The sequence below is a fragment of the Citrus clementina genome, unplaced genomic scaffold (assembly GCF_000493195.1).
Source record: "Citrus clementina cultivar Clemenules unplaced genomic scaffold, Citrus_clementina_v1.0 scaffold_6, whole genome shotgun sequence".
Classification (NCBI taxonomy): Eukaryota; Viridiplantae; Streptophyta; class Magnoliopsida; order Sapindales; family Rutaceae; genus Citrus; species Citrus x clementina.
Window position 1 is genome coordinate 17,984,142 of NW_006262139.1, and position 18,236 is coordinate 18,002,377.

General features: G+C 35.8%; 4 protein-coding genes across 4 annotated transcripts; 1 reads left to right on the forward strand and 3 right to left on the reverse strand.

The window, feature by feature from the left end:
• Positions 1–202: 202 nt before the first annotated feature.
• On the reverse strand, positions 203–1,176 carry LOC18039947 (protein LURP-one-related 8). The gene is made up of 2 exons (XM_006429604.2): positions 757–1,176; positions 203–641 (listed from the first exon to the last, which is right to left on the reverse strand). Exons 1-2 carry the CDS (start codon positions 1,021–1,023, stop codon positions 243–245), a joined length of 666 nt encoding a protein of 221 aa, XP_006429667.1. The 5' UTR covers positions 1,024–1,176; the 3' UTR covers positions 203–242.
• Positions 1,177–8,482: 7,306 nt separating this feature from the next.
• On the reverse strand, positions 8,483–9,523 carry LOC18039569 (50S ribosomal protein L17, chloroplastic). Its single transcript, XM_006429605.2, has 2 exons — positions 9,209–9,523; positions 8,483–9,125 (listed from the first exon to the last, which is right to left on the reverse strand). Exons 1-2 carry the CDS (start codon positions 9,453–9,455, stop codon positions 8,716–8,718), a joined length of 657 nt encoding a protein of 218 aa, XP_006429668.1. The 5' UTR covers positions 9,456–9,523; the 3' UTR covers positions 8,483–8,715.
• Positions 9,524–11,346: 1,823 nt separating this feature from the next.
• On the forward strand, positions 11,347–15,113 carry LOC18039570 (probable serine/threonine-protein kinase PBL8). The gene is made up of 6 exons (XM_006429606.2): positions 11,347–11,601; positions 11,730–12,064; positions 12,147–12,282; positions 13,174–13,310; positions 13,415–13,538; positions 14,353–15,113. Exons 1-6 carry the CDS (start codon positions 11,550–11,552, stop codon positions 14,862–14,864), a joined length of 1,296 nt encoding a protein of 431 aa, XP_006429669.1. The 5' UTR covers positions 11,347–11,549; the 3' UTR covers positions 14,865–15,113.
• Positions 15,114–15,904: 791 nt separating this feature from the next.
• Positions 15,905–16,755, reverse strand: LOC112097394. Its single transcript, XM_024182606.1, has 2 exons — positions 16,720–16,755; positions 15,905–16,282 (listed from the first exon to the last, which is right to left on the reverse strand). The coding sequence occupies exons 1-2, from the start codon at positions 16,753–16,755 to the stop codon at positions 15,905–15,907; spliced, it is 414 nt and encodes a 137-aa protein (XP_024038374.1).
• Positions 16,756–18,236: the final 1,481 nt, after the last annotated feature.

An 18,236-nucleotide genomic window follows, 5' to 3' on the forward strand; every position in this document is an offset into this window, starting at 1 on the left:
CTAAGGACTTCAAAAAAAAAAAAAAAAAAAGCCAAACAAAAACCCCAAAAAAAAAAAAAAAGATGACGTGGTAAAAGGGGGTGAGGAGACGACAGTGGTGCTATCGGTGCTTCTGCCACTTCCCGCCGGTGGAAAAAAGTTGATCAAGAGCAGTATATATATGTATATATATATATACCTTCCTATTTATGCAGAAGGAAAAAAAAAAAGATGATAAGTTGGATGAAATTAAAGTTAAAATTTTATAAGGAAAGGCGCCCGGAAGATCCGAACATCTGGTCGAGGAGAATGACAAGACCCATGGCAACGGCCGTCTCCATTTCGGGCTGCACTATCAGGCGAAAGACGTCGGAGCCGAACGCCACTCCTCCGACGGCCTCTTTCTTCTTTATCTCCGCCACGCGCCTCCTCCTCCCGTCGTACACCGCGCACGCTCTCTGCGCGTACGACCCCTCAATCTCGTACAGCACGTTCTTGTTGTTCGTCGGCGACGACGACGACGATCCGTCACCACCTTTGCAGCTGACGTGCGCCAGACACTTGTTGGTAAGGATGTTGACGTGCTTCTTCACGGAGAACCGCGGATTCACGTCCGTTTTCTCTCCGTCGTACACCAGCCAGTTGTCTCCAAGGCTCAACCTCTGAATGATCACACGTAAATTTAAATTATATTTAATAAAATTACCATCGCGATCATTAAATTAAGTCGAAACCACAACAGCTACAAAAACTATATATATATATATATATATATACCTTACGACGGATGGTGAGGAGGGATTTGCCAGCGGCGTCCATAAGGACGATTTCACCCTTTACGCCTTGGATGTAATTATCGACTCTAAAAACCAAGTCTCCTTTGCTGTCAAAGACGGTGAATCCGTTGCAGTTGAAGAGAAGAGACTTCTTCCAGACAGTCAGCACCGTCGCATTCGCGTCGGAAGCCTGGGGCTTGGCGGGGATAGAGGGGGCAGTTGCGGTGGCGGCTGCTGCTACGTTGGCGTTTGGATAGACCTTTGTCATTCCTAAATTCCAATGCTTGAATGGTTCCAGTTTATGAAAATCAGGTGAGCTGCTGTAGCCCTAAATTTTTTTATAGGTGCTTTGAGTTTGAGGGAGAGGGATGAGGGAGGGGGAGGGTCACCCACTAGGCACTCGCTTGCTATTTTGGTTTTTTACGTCTTGAATAACAAAATAAACGATCCATGCTTTTATATAGAGAGTGTAATGTGGGGCACGGGTCATGGACCCATGGTAACGGGTCAGTGGGTGGTTTAATTAATTTTAGGGGGAAAATACGTCAAGGCCCTCATTTTTTCCTTAAATAGGCAATTTTACACAATTATTTAAGAAATAAACGTCTAGACCTTTTCCGTTTCAAAAATGAACATCCGCACTCCTTTTCTCTGGTTAGTAATTTTTGTCTATTTACATAAAGATGAGAATATTAATATATTTTAAAGTCTACTGAAATTAATAAAATAATAAATAAAAAGAACTCATTAATAAAATATTTTAGATGTTAATTTTCTTAATTGTTAAAACAATGATATAATTAGATATAACCATTAGAAGAAATCCATTAGCTGAAAACAACTGTGGTATGGTATTAGGGGGGAAATAAGCCAATCTTGATTAGAGGGGTCAAATTTTTTTTTCAAACCTATAAAATAGGTATTTTATTAATATTTGTTTATTTTAATATAAAATATTGAGTATTAAACTTTTTTTTTATATTACCACGACCCATGACAGCCTCTTAATAGATTCAGCCATGTATGGTATCACAGTTACACCATAGTTGGATCCCATTCTCTATCTTAAAAAAAAAATAAAAGAAATCATTAATTATTTAGTGGTTTGTTTATGAAACAATAAAGTTAGATTGTTAATTCTTATTTGGACAAATTTAAGGGCCCAAGCGTTAGTTTACATTTAATCATGCGAAGAATAGAAAGGTTAAATTACCAAAAAGGCGCACAATCGAAAAGCAAGCAAAAGTCTAACACGGGTGCGACGCCCCAATCACGTGGCGTCGACACGAAAATTTGAATTTTAATTGGACGCAACTGGAAGAATCAAAGAAAAAAAAAAAAAAGGATGAACAGCACGGGCGGTGAGCGATGGTCCTGAATGGATCGATGCCGATGATAAGAATAAGAATAAAAACAAGTATTACTATAATTTTAAAAAATTAAAATAAAATAACAGTTGGAGTCGCACTCGCCCACAATGATAAGAAATCACTATTATTATTAATTTTTTTAAAAAAATATGTTATCATTATGCAGCCTCTATCTTCACTTGAAAGGCAAATATAATGATTGTATATATAGGATGCTAAAATTTGTGTGGCTGAGTACTAATTTGCGGTGCAGGAAGGGACAGGTGTCCAGTTTCCGCTGATTAGTCTATGATATTTTTCTTCTTTAACCAATTTATCATTTAATGTCAAATTTAATTAAGCTTGTAATTATCCGATTGCCTAAGGCCGGTTTTAGAATATTGATCCTCTTTTGATCTGATCTTTATTTAATTAAATTTTATTAATATAATTAATAATTAATAAATTAAATTATAATTATTCACTAATATTAAAATATAAGTAGCATAATATTTATAAAATATCAAGAGTGCTCAGATTAAGAGAAGATCATGATCCTTTTAGAGTGACTCCCTTCATCTAGTTGTGGCCGTTTTGACTCCTGACTTGGATCTATTATACAAAGGCCATCAATCCATAATACTAATAAATCCCTTGTATTATTTTAATGATTAGTTTAATGTAATTGGTGTAGAATTATATATATATAGATAGATCAACAGGGGATTAAAAAAATTAAGTACGATAACGTATTGAAGTTGGCCGAGTGCAATCTCATTGGAGCTTGGCGTTATATATCATGTAAGGGCTGAGCTAATGCTAATTTTTATTTAAATGTAATATCAAAAGTTCCTTAGACTTAGTCTCTGAAGTTAGGCTCCCCTCTCCCTTAATAGTTAGTAGTGGGCACCTCATCTTCACATAAATTGATAAAAAGCACACTTTCTCGCGCTGAAAATGGTAAGTAAGAGTAAAAGAGAGCTTGTTAATTGAAAAGCTCTTACAAAAGGCCAGAAAATTACAGGCTGTAGGCCTATAAGATTGATCCAATAAGAGATCTGTCGTCGTATCAAATTACGAGGTTTATAAGATTCGGTCTTATGGGAGACCTGTCGTTATATCAAATTATCAAATTATTAAATTATCAAATGGCGAACCAACAAAGTGTTGGCTCCACTGGTAATGGAGTCACCTTAAGTGGTTTGATTGGGTTTGCTCCCCAGTTCGAGTCATAGGGAAGCCACCTTTGTTGGGAGAACATGTACCTCTCGATTTGAGCGAAAACTTCTAATATGGGTTGCGGTACGGGCTTAAAGGTGCCTCCTACAGTTGGAACCCTCTCCATAATACCTCATGGTTAAGACAAAAAAAAAATTATCAAATAGCGATCCAGAAATCAAATAAATAGGTTTATAAGATCAGACCTATATGTGCTCTTGTCTTTGTATGAAATGACGGTCAAACATTAGAGGTAAAAATGATTAAAAGAGCTCAAGAGCAATTCGATAGAATATAAGTTGTGTCTATCTTATAACATTACTTTTCCCCCTATTCATCAATGTTTGTCTGCTATATTTAAGAGTAATAAAATAGATTGAATGTATTTTGATCAAAAAAATCTATCTACCCTAGCCATTGATGAAATTCTCGACTTTTAATTTGTACAACTATTAACATCGTTATCCTTCAATGAAAGGGTCTTTCATACATCACGATCAGTGACAATTGATTAGTAAAATTACATTATATATAGTGACTGTTGTAAATGTGTGTGTGTGTGCATATAGAGTGGCGTGTCATTATTATATTTTAATAAACTAGCAATTTAAGCTTGATATATTTTTTTGTTTGAAACATGAATAGACTTAAATTACTCTAAACTCTTAAGAGAGTTAAATGTTTGAATTTAATTGATACATTTTTTTTTGTCTAAATCACTAAAAATAAGTATTAAATTATTTTATAACTTAAAAAATATGAAGACTAGTATATTTCTATTTTTGCCATTACAAATTATAAGTGTTAGACAAGAAACAAATATCTTAAAGAGCATAAATAAATAAACATATTATTTTAACATAGGTCATGTTGAACTGAGTACAACTCTTTAATATTCTAAGTTGGTGTATATTAATTAATTTTATTTTAGTTCATGATATTTTTATACGAAAAATATTCACACAAAATTTTTGAGATAAATAATACTAATTTAAGTAAAATAAAAAGATAAAAATAAAAATAATAATCTATCATTATGTTATCACAAGTTATATAATAATCTATCATTAAATTAGTAAATTTTACCCAAATATGAATGAAAATTAATTAATTAGATAAGGATATTTAAGAGAATATTTTTTAATAATGTTATTCATATTTATTAACTTAATAACTAAATAATTGAAAGTTTTCATTGTGTTGGAAAAAGAAAATTTAATGACTTAACGGATTGAAATAAAATCCATTAAGTCAAAGCAAACAAACTCAATTTGAGCTTGACAACAGGAGAGTGGAGAGATTGATGCACAAATTTCAAATATGAAACGGTAAAAGCTTTAAAAAATATCATAGAATGACGAATATCTCAGTGCATACTAAGCATTTTTATAGAAGCATCTTTAGATAAAAAGTCGCCATCTCACACTAATTACTATTGTTAACGTCAGCCCATTTAACAATAACATCAAAATCAGAATCGACAATGCTCCAAATGGAAAATCGAATCCAATGTGCATGATAGAAACCCAGAAGATGGCGACAACATAAGATTTGTCAGCAAGAACAAATCATTTTTTAACATTGGAAAAAATTTTGGAGGCTAGTTTTGGTCGGTAGCAATCAGCAGTTTAAGCATTTATTTATTTATATAACGCTTACCTTTCCTTTCTACCTCGTCAGATGAATCCATCCATTCATCTTCAGATTACTAGGTGAAAACTGGAAAGCTCAAAAGTTCCATATTCCCAGAAAGTTAAAAGGAATATGTAAAAAGGCACTTGAAACAAAGGAGACCCATAATGTCAATATGCTCATGGTGACACTGAACGGCACCTACCAGCTCAGCAAAGACACCCAAATTGCAAATTCTAGTATTCCCCATTGTTGTATTTGTCACCACATGATACGCTATGCACATTCTTACCAAATACTAAATATGATTCGATTCCCATAAGTTCGCTACCCACAATCTAACAAGTTAAATCTTTCTTTTCTCTATCCTGTAAGCCACTCATTTCTCTTTGTTTTCTTTATAAATTTAGTATCTTTTCACTTCGGTCTTCTACTTCCAAATAAAAGTTTCTGCATGAGTTCCTCAGTTACATGTTAAGCTTTTCACACCAAACTGCCTAGTTTAACACCACACATATTATGCTATAATATACCCGATGACAACAAATATTATTAACTTCTAAACAAGAAAATCACAATCACACAGACAAAAACTTGCAGTGTCCCCAGTGCTACCATTATGTCACAAAGCCTTTAGATTTGCCGATTTATTATGCCTACTTACAACAAATCCTTGCTCGTGTCCTAATATCAACATGCTACCATCAATTATTCATGGTATATGTGACATGTTTCTATGTCAACAAGACATTATGCTATAATATCCTCGATGAGAAACAAATAATATGAACTTCCAAACAAGAAAATCGCAGTCACACAGACAAAACCTGCACTGTGTTCCCGCCACTATCTTTTTATCACAAACCTTTAGATTTGCCAATACTTAAACCACAAATCCTTGCTTGTGTTCTAATATCAACATCCTACCATCAATAATTATTCATGGTACATGTGACATGTTTCTATGTCAACAAGACAAGCCGCAGCATTGAACATCGATCAAGATCGTCCACCAGAAAGACCCGTGACAAGTTTAACAAGCTTTAACATATTTAAGTGGCTACCATGCATTTCAAATTTGTCATTTTCATATATTTTTAACTGCAATGAAATTTGTAAGGCCAAGTGTAATCACAAATATATTTTCATATAATTCTCATCCAGTTCATTGACAAAAAGAAAAGAGGAACCAACAATTCTTGGCAGAGATAAAATGAAGAACTTCAATTCACTGGTTAGTCGTCCCCACTTTCAAACTCATTATAAACTTGAAAACAAGCACTTGGAAGCAAAGACACTCAACATGTGCAAAAAGAAGTATCAACAAACCAGTCTGTCAACTACAACTACTTGACATTGATTCCACACCACCCAAATGGACCACCCAAGACTGTGATTTTAAGAGTATGAAACAATAAAGTAATGTGGCCCTCATTTTTCAAGCTTTAAAGTCAGACAAGCAACATATAAACGTCTAAAATGCATTAGTTCTTGTGCGCAAAGAAACTAATTCAGAATCTTCATTTTCAACATGCATTCAGTCAACTATTGGTGGCTTTCTTTTTTTTTTTTTTTTTTTGGGGTGCTTTCCGCGTAGTAAGGCCCAGCCTCTAAGTCTAATATCATAATGGAGCAATCCAGATCTCTAAGCCCAAGGTGGGGCAGTGTCTACTCCCAAACTTAGGAGAAATATCCCCGCATGCCACGGCTATGAGGTCGTTTGTACCTAAATTTAAAGGATAATATCAAAATTGTTCATTCTACACGTATATCAGTATCTAAATTTTTATATATCCATATCAATATTTAGTTATGTCAGATAGGCTGAAAAGTATGCGGAACGAACAACATATGGAATTTACAGGGTAACAATCTAACTTAATAGACAGTTGCATGGGAACAAAGATGATGGGGCAAAACAGAAACAAAATATCAAGCACAAAGTCAAATACATAACTCGTTAACCAAGGGGATTCAAAAACTTTTCCCGCCCTTCAAAGTGGTTGCTGCAAATGGAAAACAAGGCACTGACAATTAATCAACATTTGACAGATTTGATGCCAATGAAAAAAGATCAAGATTTTCCAACTTGGAAAATCATTTGTTAACTAAATATTGCATATATTTATGCTTATATGAAAAAGAGTTCTATATGTTCTGTTCCTGCCTATAAGAATTTGAGAAGAACAGCCAAAATACAGGAGCATGCACACGGGAAAAAAAACACAATGTACTGGTATAATAGCAAAACTTAGCATCAGGATGATTATTATAGCCAGTATCTAGTGAGGAAATTAGTAGAAGGAGATGATGAGAATGATCCCATAAGGATACATTGCATTTGCTAACAGCTAATTTACTAAGGCACACATAAAATTGTTAAAAATAATTAACTGAGCCAATTATTATACACAAAAACAACCAGTCAATAATATGAAAAATGTTCAGAGTAAAATTCTGTCAACCTTCATTCCACCAACTAAAATCTCTTTAAGCTCAAACTTCCTCTCCATTATGATAATTAAAACCTTATACACCCAATGAATACCCACTTACAAAAAATATAAATAATGACCTCCATAGTCAACCACAGACCACAGTAACACATCTCTCTCCAGATTATCAATGATCAACAACGCCATACCCAAAACTTAATCATCTTACTCTGATCTGACAAAATTCTAATATAATAAGAGTATAAAGACAATGCCAGCTTGAAGATGTTAGGAAGCCTGTGAAGCTTACTACATTAATTCGACATGATAAAAACTAAGAATTGGAGACAAAGAGCAATACCATTCTTAAAAGGACACAGATTTTTAAGTTAGCACTCACTCATGAACTGGTGAGTGTAGCAAAATGAAAGAACTGAAGTGTTGCTTCATAGGATTGAAACTAAAGATCCTCTAAGAAAAAAATGACTTTCTAACGCTCCAGATGAAATGACAAATTCCCCAGCCAAGAGAGAGATACGAACAAGATTAGGTCCAGAGTAACTGATTGGTGTACACATGGATGAGAGATACAATGATGCTGTACGTGCAAAAAATTAGTTGGATGCTCTCCTCTTGATCAAAACAGACAATCAAATATTCATGTAGGGGTAAGTGATAACTGATAACTGACAAAGAGTATGTTTGCTTCTGCGTCATTTGAAAACATAGTAGCTAAAAGGTTTGCTAAAGTTCACTTTTTTTAGGCACCCACCCATTTATACTAGAGAGATAAGCAGACGTCTTTATCCGATGACACCACTTGTTGCTGTTGATGGCCGTTGCAAGAGCACTGGCGCCGGTCATGTTTCAAAGTGGAACAAAACAGATTGGCTCTAGTTTCTAAGAGTCGACAGGAGAAGCACTGATCAAAGGAGCTTTAAAGGAGCTTTTGTGAAAGCCGTTGGAGTAAAAGCCACAACACTCTCAATCCCAAAATAACCAAAGTCACAATGAGAACTTTAGAAGACAAAAGGGAAGGTTAACTATAGGCATTTGAATGAAATAATATGAACACAACTAGTACAGAGTAAAATGGTAAAATATGATTATCCATCCATCCATCCAATAAATATAATGACTACAGCTTTACATTCCCAGAATACCAATGCGAGGTTAAACTAAACATAAGCTGGCAACAAAGCACATCCATATTACAACTGAAATACATCACCTTCATCGGCATGGCACCATCTCAATCACAAAAATGTCAAATTGTTTATACATTCATACAAAATAAGCCACAAATTAGAGAAACAAACAAAGTACCTAGACAAGTTCAATGTAGGCCATGGGTGCATTATCACCTCGCCTAGGAAGTGTTCTGATAATTCTAGTATATCCACCATTCCGTTCACCATACCTTTCTTGAACCTCTGCGAACAAGGCATGTACAATCTGCTTCTCATAAATGAACCCAAGCGCTTGCCTCCTCTTATGAAGGGAACCGTCTTTAGCGAGCGTAATCATCTTGTCAACATACTTCCTCACAGCACTGGCCCTAGCTCTAGTGGTTTTGATCCTACCGTGCTTAAGCAATTGAGTGGTGAGGCCACGGAGAAGCGCCCGCCGTTGGTCAGGAGGCCTGCTGAGCTTCGGAACTCGCCTGCCGTGCCTCATTGCAGAAATTCGACACCCATTATCCACGAAAGCGAGACCATGTTCAAAACTTGTCAGGTCTGCAATGACAACAACAGCAATCGATAGATATCCGTAGCAAAGTTTTAAAATTTATTAAATCTAATAAAAGTGGGAGGCTTACCGGAGAAGCCGAGGGAGAGTAATGGGTTGTTAGAAGCGAGACCCATGTAAGATGAGAAGAGGTGTGGTGCTTGTTGGGTGCGGGTGAGACTGAGACTTGGGCGGCAGTGAGACGATGATGAGAATCGGATTGAAGAACAAGAAATGGAGTTAAGTGAAGGGAGAGCTGAGCTTAGGGATTGCATACTCCATCTATTGCTACTACAATCTGCTGCTGTTGTCGTTGCTACTGCAACTGTAATCGCCATTGCCGCTTCAGCTGCTGTTATGTAACCAGAATATAGATAACGAGATGATTGAAACTTTGGATAAGAGCACAGAGGCTATGGCGTATGCAGATGCAAGTACAGACGCTGTGGGATTATTGGGCTAGAGTTTCCTTGAAGCCCATTCGTTTCATCTAACATGGGCCTACCTTGGCCTCCCTCCTTTCGGCCCAAAGAGTTCTTTTTCCTCTTAATTTTAGTCCATAAATTATTGCAGTTTTTTTTTTTTTTAAATTTAGTTGGGGGATTTATGTTTTCCATTTTCATTAATACACTGAATAATTTGCTGCCTGGGTAGTGTAGTTCTAACTTCAGTCTTCTCCAGTCTCCACTGAGCTCTGGAATTTGTTTCTGTCATTCTCATTCAACCGCCGCCAGTACCAAAGCAAACGACCTTGCCTTCGCCTTGTTTGTACTTTGTATCCATACGCGTAATTAATAAATAATTTTAGGTTTGGCTCTGCCTTTCTCCTACTGGTAGTTATATATCTGAGTATCTGACTAGGATAATTTCTGGATACCTCCCCTCAGTTTTGGCTCTACTATACTTGGAGAAAAACTATCGATATATTGACATATTACCCCTTAAACATAAATGACCGTAAGTTTAACTGTTATCTGACTTTGAAATTATCAAATTACCCTTACACCGGATACAAGATTCGACAATATTTTCACTTCTGCATGCTACGAAGATTAATATATATATAACTTGAAGAAAATGCAACCAAAAACTCCTTAAAAAGGAAATTATTTTTCCCAATACTCTTAGCAACCAATCAAAATTACCTAAAAAATTTATTTTTTCAGCCATCATTCTCATTTGATCCCCAATTCAACAATTTCAATCCAAATTCAATATACTTCTCTTTAAAACCAACCCATTTTAATCAAATTTTAATGCAGCGCTTTAAATCTAATCTATTTGAATCTAAATTTTGCATACTACTTCTCTTCAAATTCAATCAATTGGATTCTGAATTAAATCATGTGAACTCAAATCCCTAAAATACATGCCTTTGGCTCACAAAATGAGTTGGAATATGATTCAGCGCCTTGTTAACTTCCATGGTGGGAGACAAAACTATCGTTTTGTGAGTTATGACTTTGGTTATTGGCAAAGAAACAGAAAAATCAAACAACAAAAAAAGAAGTTGATTGGTCAGTATTTATTTATATTTCAACTTATGTGGCTTGGCTGTTGGTGTGGCAGACACGGCTGCGAACGTGGCTTGGCATAGTGCTAAGTGTCGGCGAGTGGTGGACGACTTTTGGCTTGATGTTTGCTAGTGGGCGGTGGTGGCGCTACGATTTGCTTAGTGTTGGCTAGCAACAACATCAAGGTTTTGAAAGCAAACAACGACGACGGTGCCCATAATTTGTGTTTGTACATTAGTGTCTAGGGGTTATGATTTTGTAGTTGTTAGAGGCTGAGGGTAGTAATGTGGTTTGGGGTTTGGATGATGATAATGGTGGCATTTAATTAAGAGAGGAGTGGAGGAAAATAAGTTTTTACTCAATTTTTATTTTTTTCAAAGGAGTTAATCTCTTCATTTTATTTTATTTTTTAATTTCGAAAGGTAATCTATCAATTTTAGGTGCACACTCACTTGTCCAGTCGGTCGCCGTGCATCAGCTCTATTAAGATTTAAAAATTATAAATGGCTACAATTACGTAACTACTCTCAACTACTAAAGGCTTACTAATAGTAATATAAGTCAGGGGGGGTGTTATGTCAATATATAAATAGCTTTTATCTAAGTGTAGTAAGAGCAAATATCAGGGGAGGTATCCAAAAATTACCCCACGTGTGTATCCCACTATATATATGCGTGTGTGCATCTGCAGATTAATAATTTTTTTACTATTTAAAAGTCATAGTAGAGTCAACAGTGTGAGAAATTTTAGGAAGGAGGAAAAAATAGCAAAGGCAGCCAGTCTGCTAAGAATGAAATTCAGCGCCATCTGGTCGCCCACTTCAGCACCACTACTCCAACTGCAACAACTACCTCAGCTATCGTTTTCAGCAATTAATCAAACTCAAACTCGCTTCCAGTTTCAACAGCAACAACAGAATGGGCAACTGTGGCACTAGGGAAGAATCCGCCGTTGTCTCCACTGTTCAAGGTTTTGTTTTTCCCCCCTTTCCAGATCTGCTCACTCTTTTACATTTCCTCCTGAATGCGGTTCCTCGTTTTATTTAATTGATTTTTTTTAGGGTTTATTTGTTTAATTTGTTTAATTTTCAAAAACAGTTCAACAGCTTCATATGTTATCTTCTTCTTTGCCTGTTAAACCTGAGAGGAAGCATAACCGTTCGATATCAGATCTGAGCGATCCTTCCACTCCGCGTAATTTAGAGGACTCTAGGAAGAATGCTGTGCTCTATACTCACGTAATTGCCTTCTCTTTGTTCGAACTCGAGACCATTACGAAGAGCTTTCGCTCTGATTATATTCTCGGAGAAGGCGGTTTTGGCACCGTCTATAAAGGTTACATTGATGAGAATGTGAGGGTCGGCCTCAAATCTTTACCCGTTGCCGTCAAGGTCCTCAATAAGGAAGGCCTTCAGGGACACCGTGAATGGCTTGTATGTCGCTCTCTCTGCTTTCACTTTCTGTCTTCTTCTTGTTTTCAATTTGATTTTTAACTTGTGATAATCCTTGGTTCAGACGGAGGTCAACTTCCTAGGTCAACTTAGGCATCCGAATCTGGTTAAATTGATTGGGTATTGTTGCGAGGACGATCACAGGTTACTTGTGTATGAGTTCATGTTCAGAGGAAGCCTTGAGAATCACTTGTTTCGAAGTAGGCATTTGTGTTATTTACCTTCTTCTTTTGCTTTGAGAGCTTCAATTTCCTAATTTCTACAAACTTTTTGTTGCGATTCTTAGACTGGGTAGTTAAATATAGTGCCCGCTTCTTGTATGAGAGCTCTATGTTTAAAAATTGTGTGCCTTTTGCCTATAATCCATAATTAGAGTGCAACACTTTGATTATGCCACACAGCTAAGATTGCAGTCTCAATAAAGCTGAGGTCTAACAGAGTCACCCATTAACTTTAGAATGCTATCTACTTGATTCACTTGTAAGATACCAATCAAGACTTTTGCTTTAAATTGGACATCCTTCAAGCATCATGAAAGAATAATCTCATCAGTTTAGGTAATCCTATGTGATGCATGTTTCATAGATTGTAAAGGTTTTAGGCTTTACCATCTTTTGTTTGAGACAGAGACTGATAGATAATTCAAGTTAAAAAAAAATGGCGTGTACATCTAATGAAAGACTAACGTATCAAAAATTCGCGATGAGGTGTTAGTGTCATTTGCCTAGACTAGAACTTTGGTGACCTGCCATGTTAAATGGTTTAAATGAAATTATACTTTAATGCTTCATATTTGAAATTGGGGTCATTGTCATATTCGTCTTGTGAGATATCATTTCAAAATAGTTGCATTGCCCTGTCATTTAGGTAACACATATTACATGGTAGTGTGAGAGATGCTATAGGTGATCTCTTATCTTTTTTTAATAGTTTATTGAGAACGTCGCTGCTGGAAAAAAAACACAGAAATTAACTTTTTTGTTATGAGGAACTTAAAAATTTCTACTTAGTTTTCGAATAATACTTTCTAACTTAGTTTTCGAATAATATTTTGTAACTCAAGTTGATATGGTCTTTCCTGGGGTATTTAGAGGCAACTGTCCCACTATCATGGGCCACAAGAATGATGATTGCTTTTGGAGCTGCCAAAGGGCTTGCTTTCCTTCACAATGCTGAAAGGCCAGTTATATATCGGGACTTCAAAACCTCTAATATCTTATTGGACTCAGTGAGTTGAACTTCTTAGCCCCATTGTTTAAGAAATTTTTCTTATGGTTTTCTAGTATATTTTCTGTTCTTGTTCACCAATGCTAGTTGTCTTGTGGTCTTCAGGATTATACAGCCAAGCTTTCTGATTTTGGTCTTGCAAAAGCTGGACCGCAAGGTGACGAGACTCATGTATCAACTCGAGTAATGGGTACCTATGGTTATGCTGCCCCTGAATATGTGATGACTGGTATGCCCTCCTTATATATTAGACACGAAAACTTTATTAGATTTTTTTTTTTTTTTTGGGTTAGAAGATGCAAAAGGCGGCCTTTAGAATGAAAAGACAACCATCTGAGAATTCTTTTGGATTTGTATCCTGTACATTAAAAAAAAAAATGACATCTTTTGCCAGCTGATAAGAGATGCATGATATCGAGGAGATATTGACTTGTGTGAGGGTTATGATGCTATGTCATCACACTTTTACAATTGGTTAGTTATTTTCCATGCATTATTTCATTAATTTCCACATTTTAGAAGATATAATATGTTCTCTCACTAAAAATAAAAAGTAAAATCACACAACAGAAACAGCTTGTTGAATTAGGAAAACACAGGTTGGTCTACTAAAGCAGCTGAAAATGGATTTTGAAGCATCTGTTTCTTCTAGTGAACCCGACCAAGTGTGAAAACTCTAGTATAATTGCAATTCCCTAGTCCTTCAACATCGCATTGTGTGTTTGACATGACCAGTGACCTGCAAATTCTCTGAATTTGGTGCTGTGATAAGCACACAATTACTGACTGCTTTCCATTTTGCTGACTAAAATTTGATTTATATCTTTTATGAATCCCTTTCAGTTAGTGTGTAAATTGAAAACAACCGAGCTTGTCTTGCTTTTCATGTCTTTAATGAATCCCTTTCAGATAGGCTGTAAATGGAAAACAACTGAGCATGTCTTGCATTTTTTTTTGTTTCTTATACCTGAAGAAGTCTTGTATCTGGTGTGTGCTAGTTCAATTATGGGAGTGCACTACTGAGATCTGTTTGAATTGAACAGGCCATCTGACTGCCAGGAGTGATGTATACAGCTTTGGAGTTGTTCTTCTAGAGCTATTGACTGGAAGGAAGTCTGTTGACAAGACAAGACCTAGCAAAGAGCAAAGCTTGGTAGATTGGGCCAGGCCAAAACTAAATGACAAGAGAAAAATGCTGCAAATAATTGACCCTAGATTGGAAAATCAGTACTCAGTGAGGGCAGCACAGAAAGCTTGTAGCTTGGCATACTATTGTCTAAGCCAGAATCCTAAAGCAAGGCCTCTAATGAGTGATGTAGTTGAAACATTGGAACCCCTACAATGTGCTAACGATGGTGGTAATGAAATCTCATCATCATTGACTGCAAATCTCGTTGTTGCTGCTGGTGGTGCTACAAATGCTTTTGCAATGGGAGGAATCCCAGGTTACCGAACACGTCCAAGGTTCAGCAACAATGTTGGTCCTGGTTCTAGTTGTCGTTCTCCTAATCCAAATTGTTCCCCAGGTGGCCCTGCAGCATGCAGGGTTAGATGAGAAACGTCACCTAAATATGTATACTCGTGGGGTGTGTGGTTTTCGTCTTATGACCCGTTTCAGAATGACCAAATTTTCTTGTTAAATCATGGGTGCTTTTGCTTTGTACTTAATGCACAAAATATCATGTTGATCCGAAGCCACTGTTAATTAATTGCTGTCTAACATGGTGCTTGTATCAAATTTTCTAATTGTGTTCACTTCTCCGAGGAAATTTGCATTGTGGAAATACTATAAATGTTCGACATATGCATATTTGCGGCTTGTAGATTGAAACCTTTTTGTCCTTAATCATGCTGATATTGTCAATAATGATACTTGGGTAACCTGATAATGCAAGCTGTTTACAATAGAATGTGCTTGTATGTTAGGTATAGTTATTGATTCTGCTGATGATATAGATAGATGGTTCAAGAATTGAGAAAAAAATATGGTATAACTTTCGATTTGATTTAGAACTAATATTTTTCTACTACGTTGATTATTAATTAAAATGATTTTCCTTCTGTCTCATTCAAGGATAAGATGCTTATTCTTGCGCGGGGGGGATCAGATGCGTGGCTTAACATGAACAGGAGAACTTGATACAATTAATTAGCTTTTTCGTGACAATTGAATAAAACTGTCGTCGTATGATTGGATTTCACTTTTCAAGCTTCTACAATCAGATTCTACATTGACGATACAAAATTTATAATGTACACGATAATAATTGCGGTTTTTGAGTGACAAATAAATATCAAGATTGGCCCACTTGAATTGTGTTCCTTAATAAATCTCTTCCCCCACAACTCTCAACCACACATAAATTTTTATTCGCAAAATACCCACCTCTCTCTCTCTCGTTCATCCCCCCCCGGCTGCATGTTTGTTGCCAGTGTGTGTGCATAATAACACAATGAATAATCATACGATGAAACTACTAGTACTGCTTTTCTCAATCGTCCATTTCATCATTGCTCAGAGACCAGGTGCTGATTTGTTTAATCTATAATTACTTTACTTACCATACAAGTTATTGTATTACAATTGATATTGAATTATATGTGTTCGTCTCTCTCTCTCTCTCTCTCTCTCTCTCTCTGTGTATACATATACATGTATATGCTGGTTACATATAATTTACATGTAAGTGCAGTTGATGAGCCGTGGTCGTTGACTGGGGATGGACTAAGGCCAACTGGGGAAACAGAGTACAGGGTGATTGAAGTTGAAGAAGATAACAAAAGAGTAGTAAGTCTGGGGAGGAGGAGGCTGGCACCATACGAGCTGTGCCTGCTGTGCAAGTGCTGTGCGGGCAACACAACCTGCATCACCATGCCTTGTTGTTTTGGTATTGACTGCCACCTTCCCAACAAGCCTTTTGGGGTCTGCGCTTTTGTCCCCAAAACATGTAACTGTGCTTCCTGTGCTGCTGCCTAGTTGAACTATAGCTTTTCATTTGCAGTTCTAATGAGATTAATTAATTCACCTAAGTGTCACAAATATATCCACACGCATCAAAATCTATACACACACACACACACACACACACACACACACACACACACACACACACATCATTTTAGCAGCTGCCTGTATACCCCTTAATTAATTTGTACTTGATCGCATCTTTTACATTTTTTTTTTCCAGTTTTTGGTAAAGTTATTGTCTTATTGACTTAGAAATTGAGACGAAAATATTTATGAGTTTGCCTTACAATAGTGGTGATGAAGCAACTGAATTTTGTCGCGAAATCCTTTACCTGGCTTCTTCCTTACGAGAAATTCTTTTGTATGACAGCTGGTTAATTAGTAATACGTGAAACGCGGACAAATATTTTGTCAAGTAGTTGTTTTCTAAAAATAAATGTACACATGGAAGAATGCCATTGACTTGTTGTACTACCATTATCCTTCTACATAAAAATTACAGGGTCATTCATAAGGAAATGAAACACATGCTTAGAAGTCCTCTGCCAAGAATAAACAATTTTCTTACCCATTGAGATTGTGAAAAGGGTATGGAAAATTAGATTCCGTGGGGCAGATCCAAATCCATTTAGGTCTTGTTTAGAATTGAGGTATTGTACCTTTTAAATTATAGTTGTTATAGAAATAAAATTGTAATTATGAAATAAAAATTAATAATATATAGTAAATATAAATTTTAAACAATAATTTTAATAAAATTATTAAAGTTATAATAGATTTTTCATCATACAAAAAAAAATTATATCAATATATCTTCTAAGATACAGTAGTTAGTGTTTACTAAATACTTTAATACTGTAACTTAAAGGTACAATTGCCCAATATCAATTCCAAACTCACCCTTATTTACAATTGTATCTTTTATTTTACTTCTTCTGTATTAAATGGGCTATGCTGAAAACAAATGGAACTAGAAATTTAAGGGTCCAAGTACAAGCATTTAAGCTAGTTTAACAAGTCCATTAATGTGCAAAATTCATTTGGTTTTGTTAAAGTGAATCCAACGTAGAGGGTGCAACATTTCGCTCCATGTAAATTTGATTAATATCTGTCGAGATTTAAATACAAAACCTCAGGTTAAACATATGGCCTTGTAACATGCTGAGAAACCACTATACACAAAAGGGTAAATTTTAGGGACCTCCCCTGAGGTTTGAAGTATTAACACTTTAATAGAATGTATTGATGTAATTACACATACTTCCCTTGCCGTTAGTATAAAAATACGTATGGTGTTAGTATAAAAGGATAAATATGTAAAAGCTTATTTAAAATTCAAAATAATTCAAAATTAAAGCTTTAAGTTCTTGATGTCTGCGAAATCTTACTTGGTTTACTCTATTATCTAGTGGTGCGTAATGACCAGTGGACAAAAGTAAAAAAAATCTTCACAAAATAAAGCCTGCACTTAGCTTTCTCTTTCATCTAAGCAACACCCAGCCATTTTCGTCTTCCTAAGGCTGTGAAGAAGCAGCTGCATTTGCCCAAAACCTTTTCAAGATTAAAAAACATTTTAGCTTCAATAACGAACAAGATGAGTTCTGATGGTGGCCCAAGTCTTCCATGAAGCGAGTACCAGCGGCGAACGACTTCATCCGCGACAGGAGTGAGAAAGAAATAATCTGTAGATGATTTTGTTGAACATGGGCTAATTAAACCTAAAAATGGGTTCTTTGTATTTTGATTTTTTTTTTTGTGCATGTTGATTTCAACAACTATGGGTTTTGATTTTCTTCATTTTGAGCTAATCAAAGTGTAATGATAGAAAGCTTTAGCCTTTATGTAAATTTTGATTTAAAAATTAGTGGGTTTATCACTGTTATGAAGTTGTTCTGCACTGAGCAAAGGAATGAAAAGAGAAAAAAAAAAATATTTTCTCAATATTTTTTCTTGACTTAT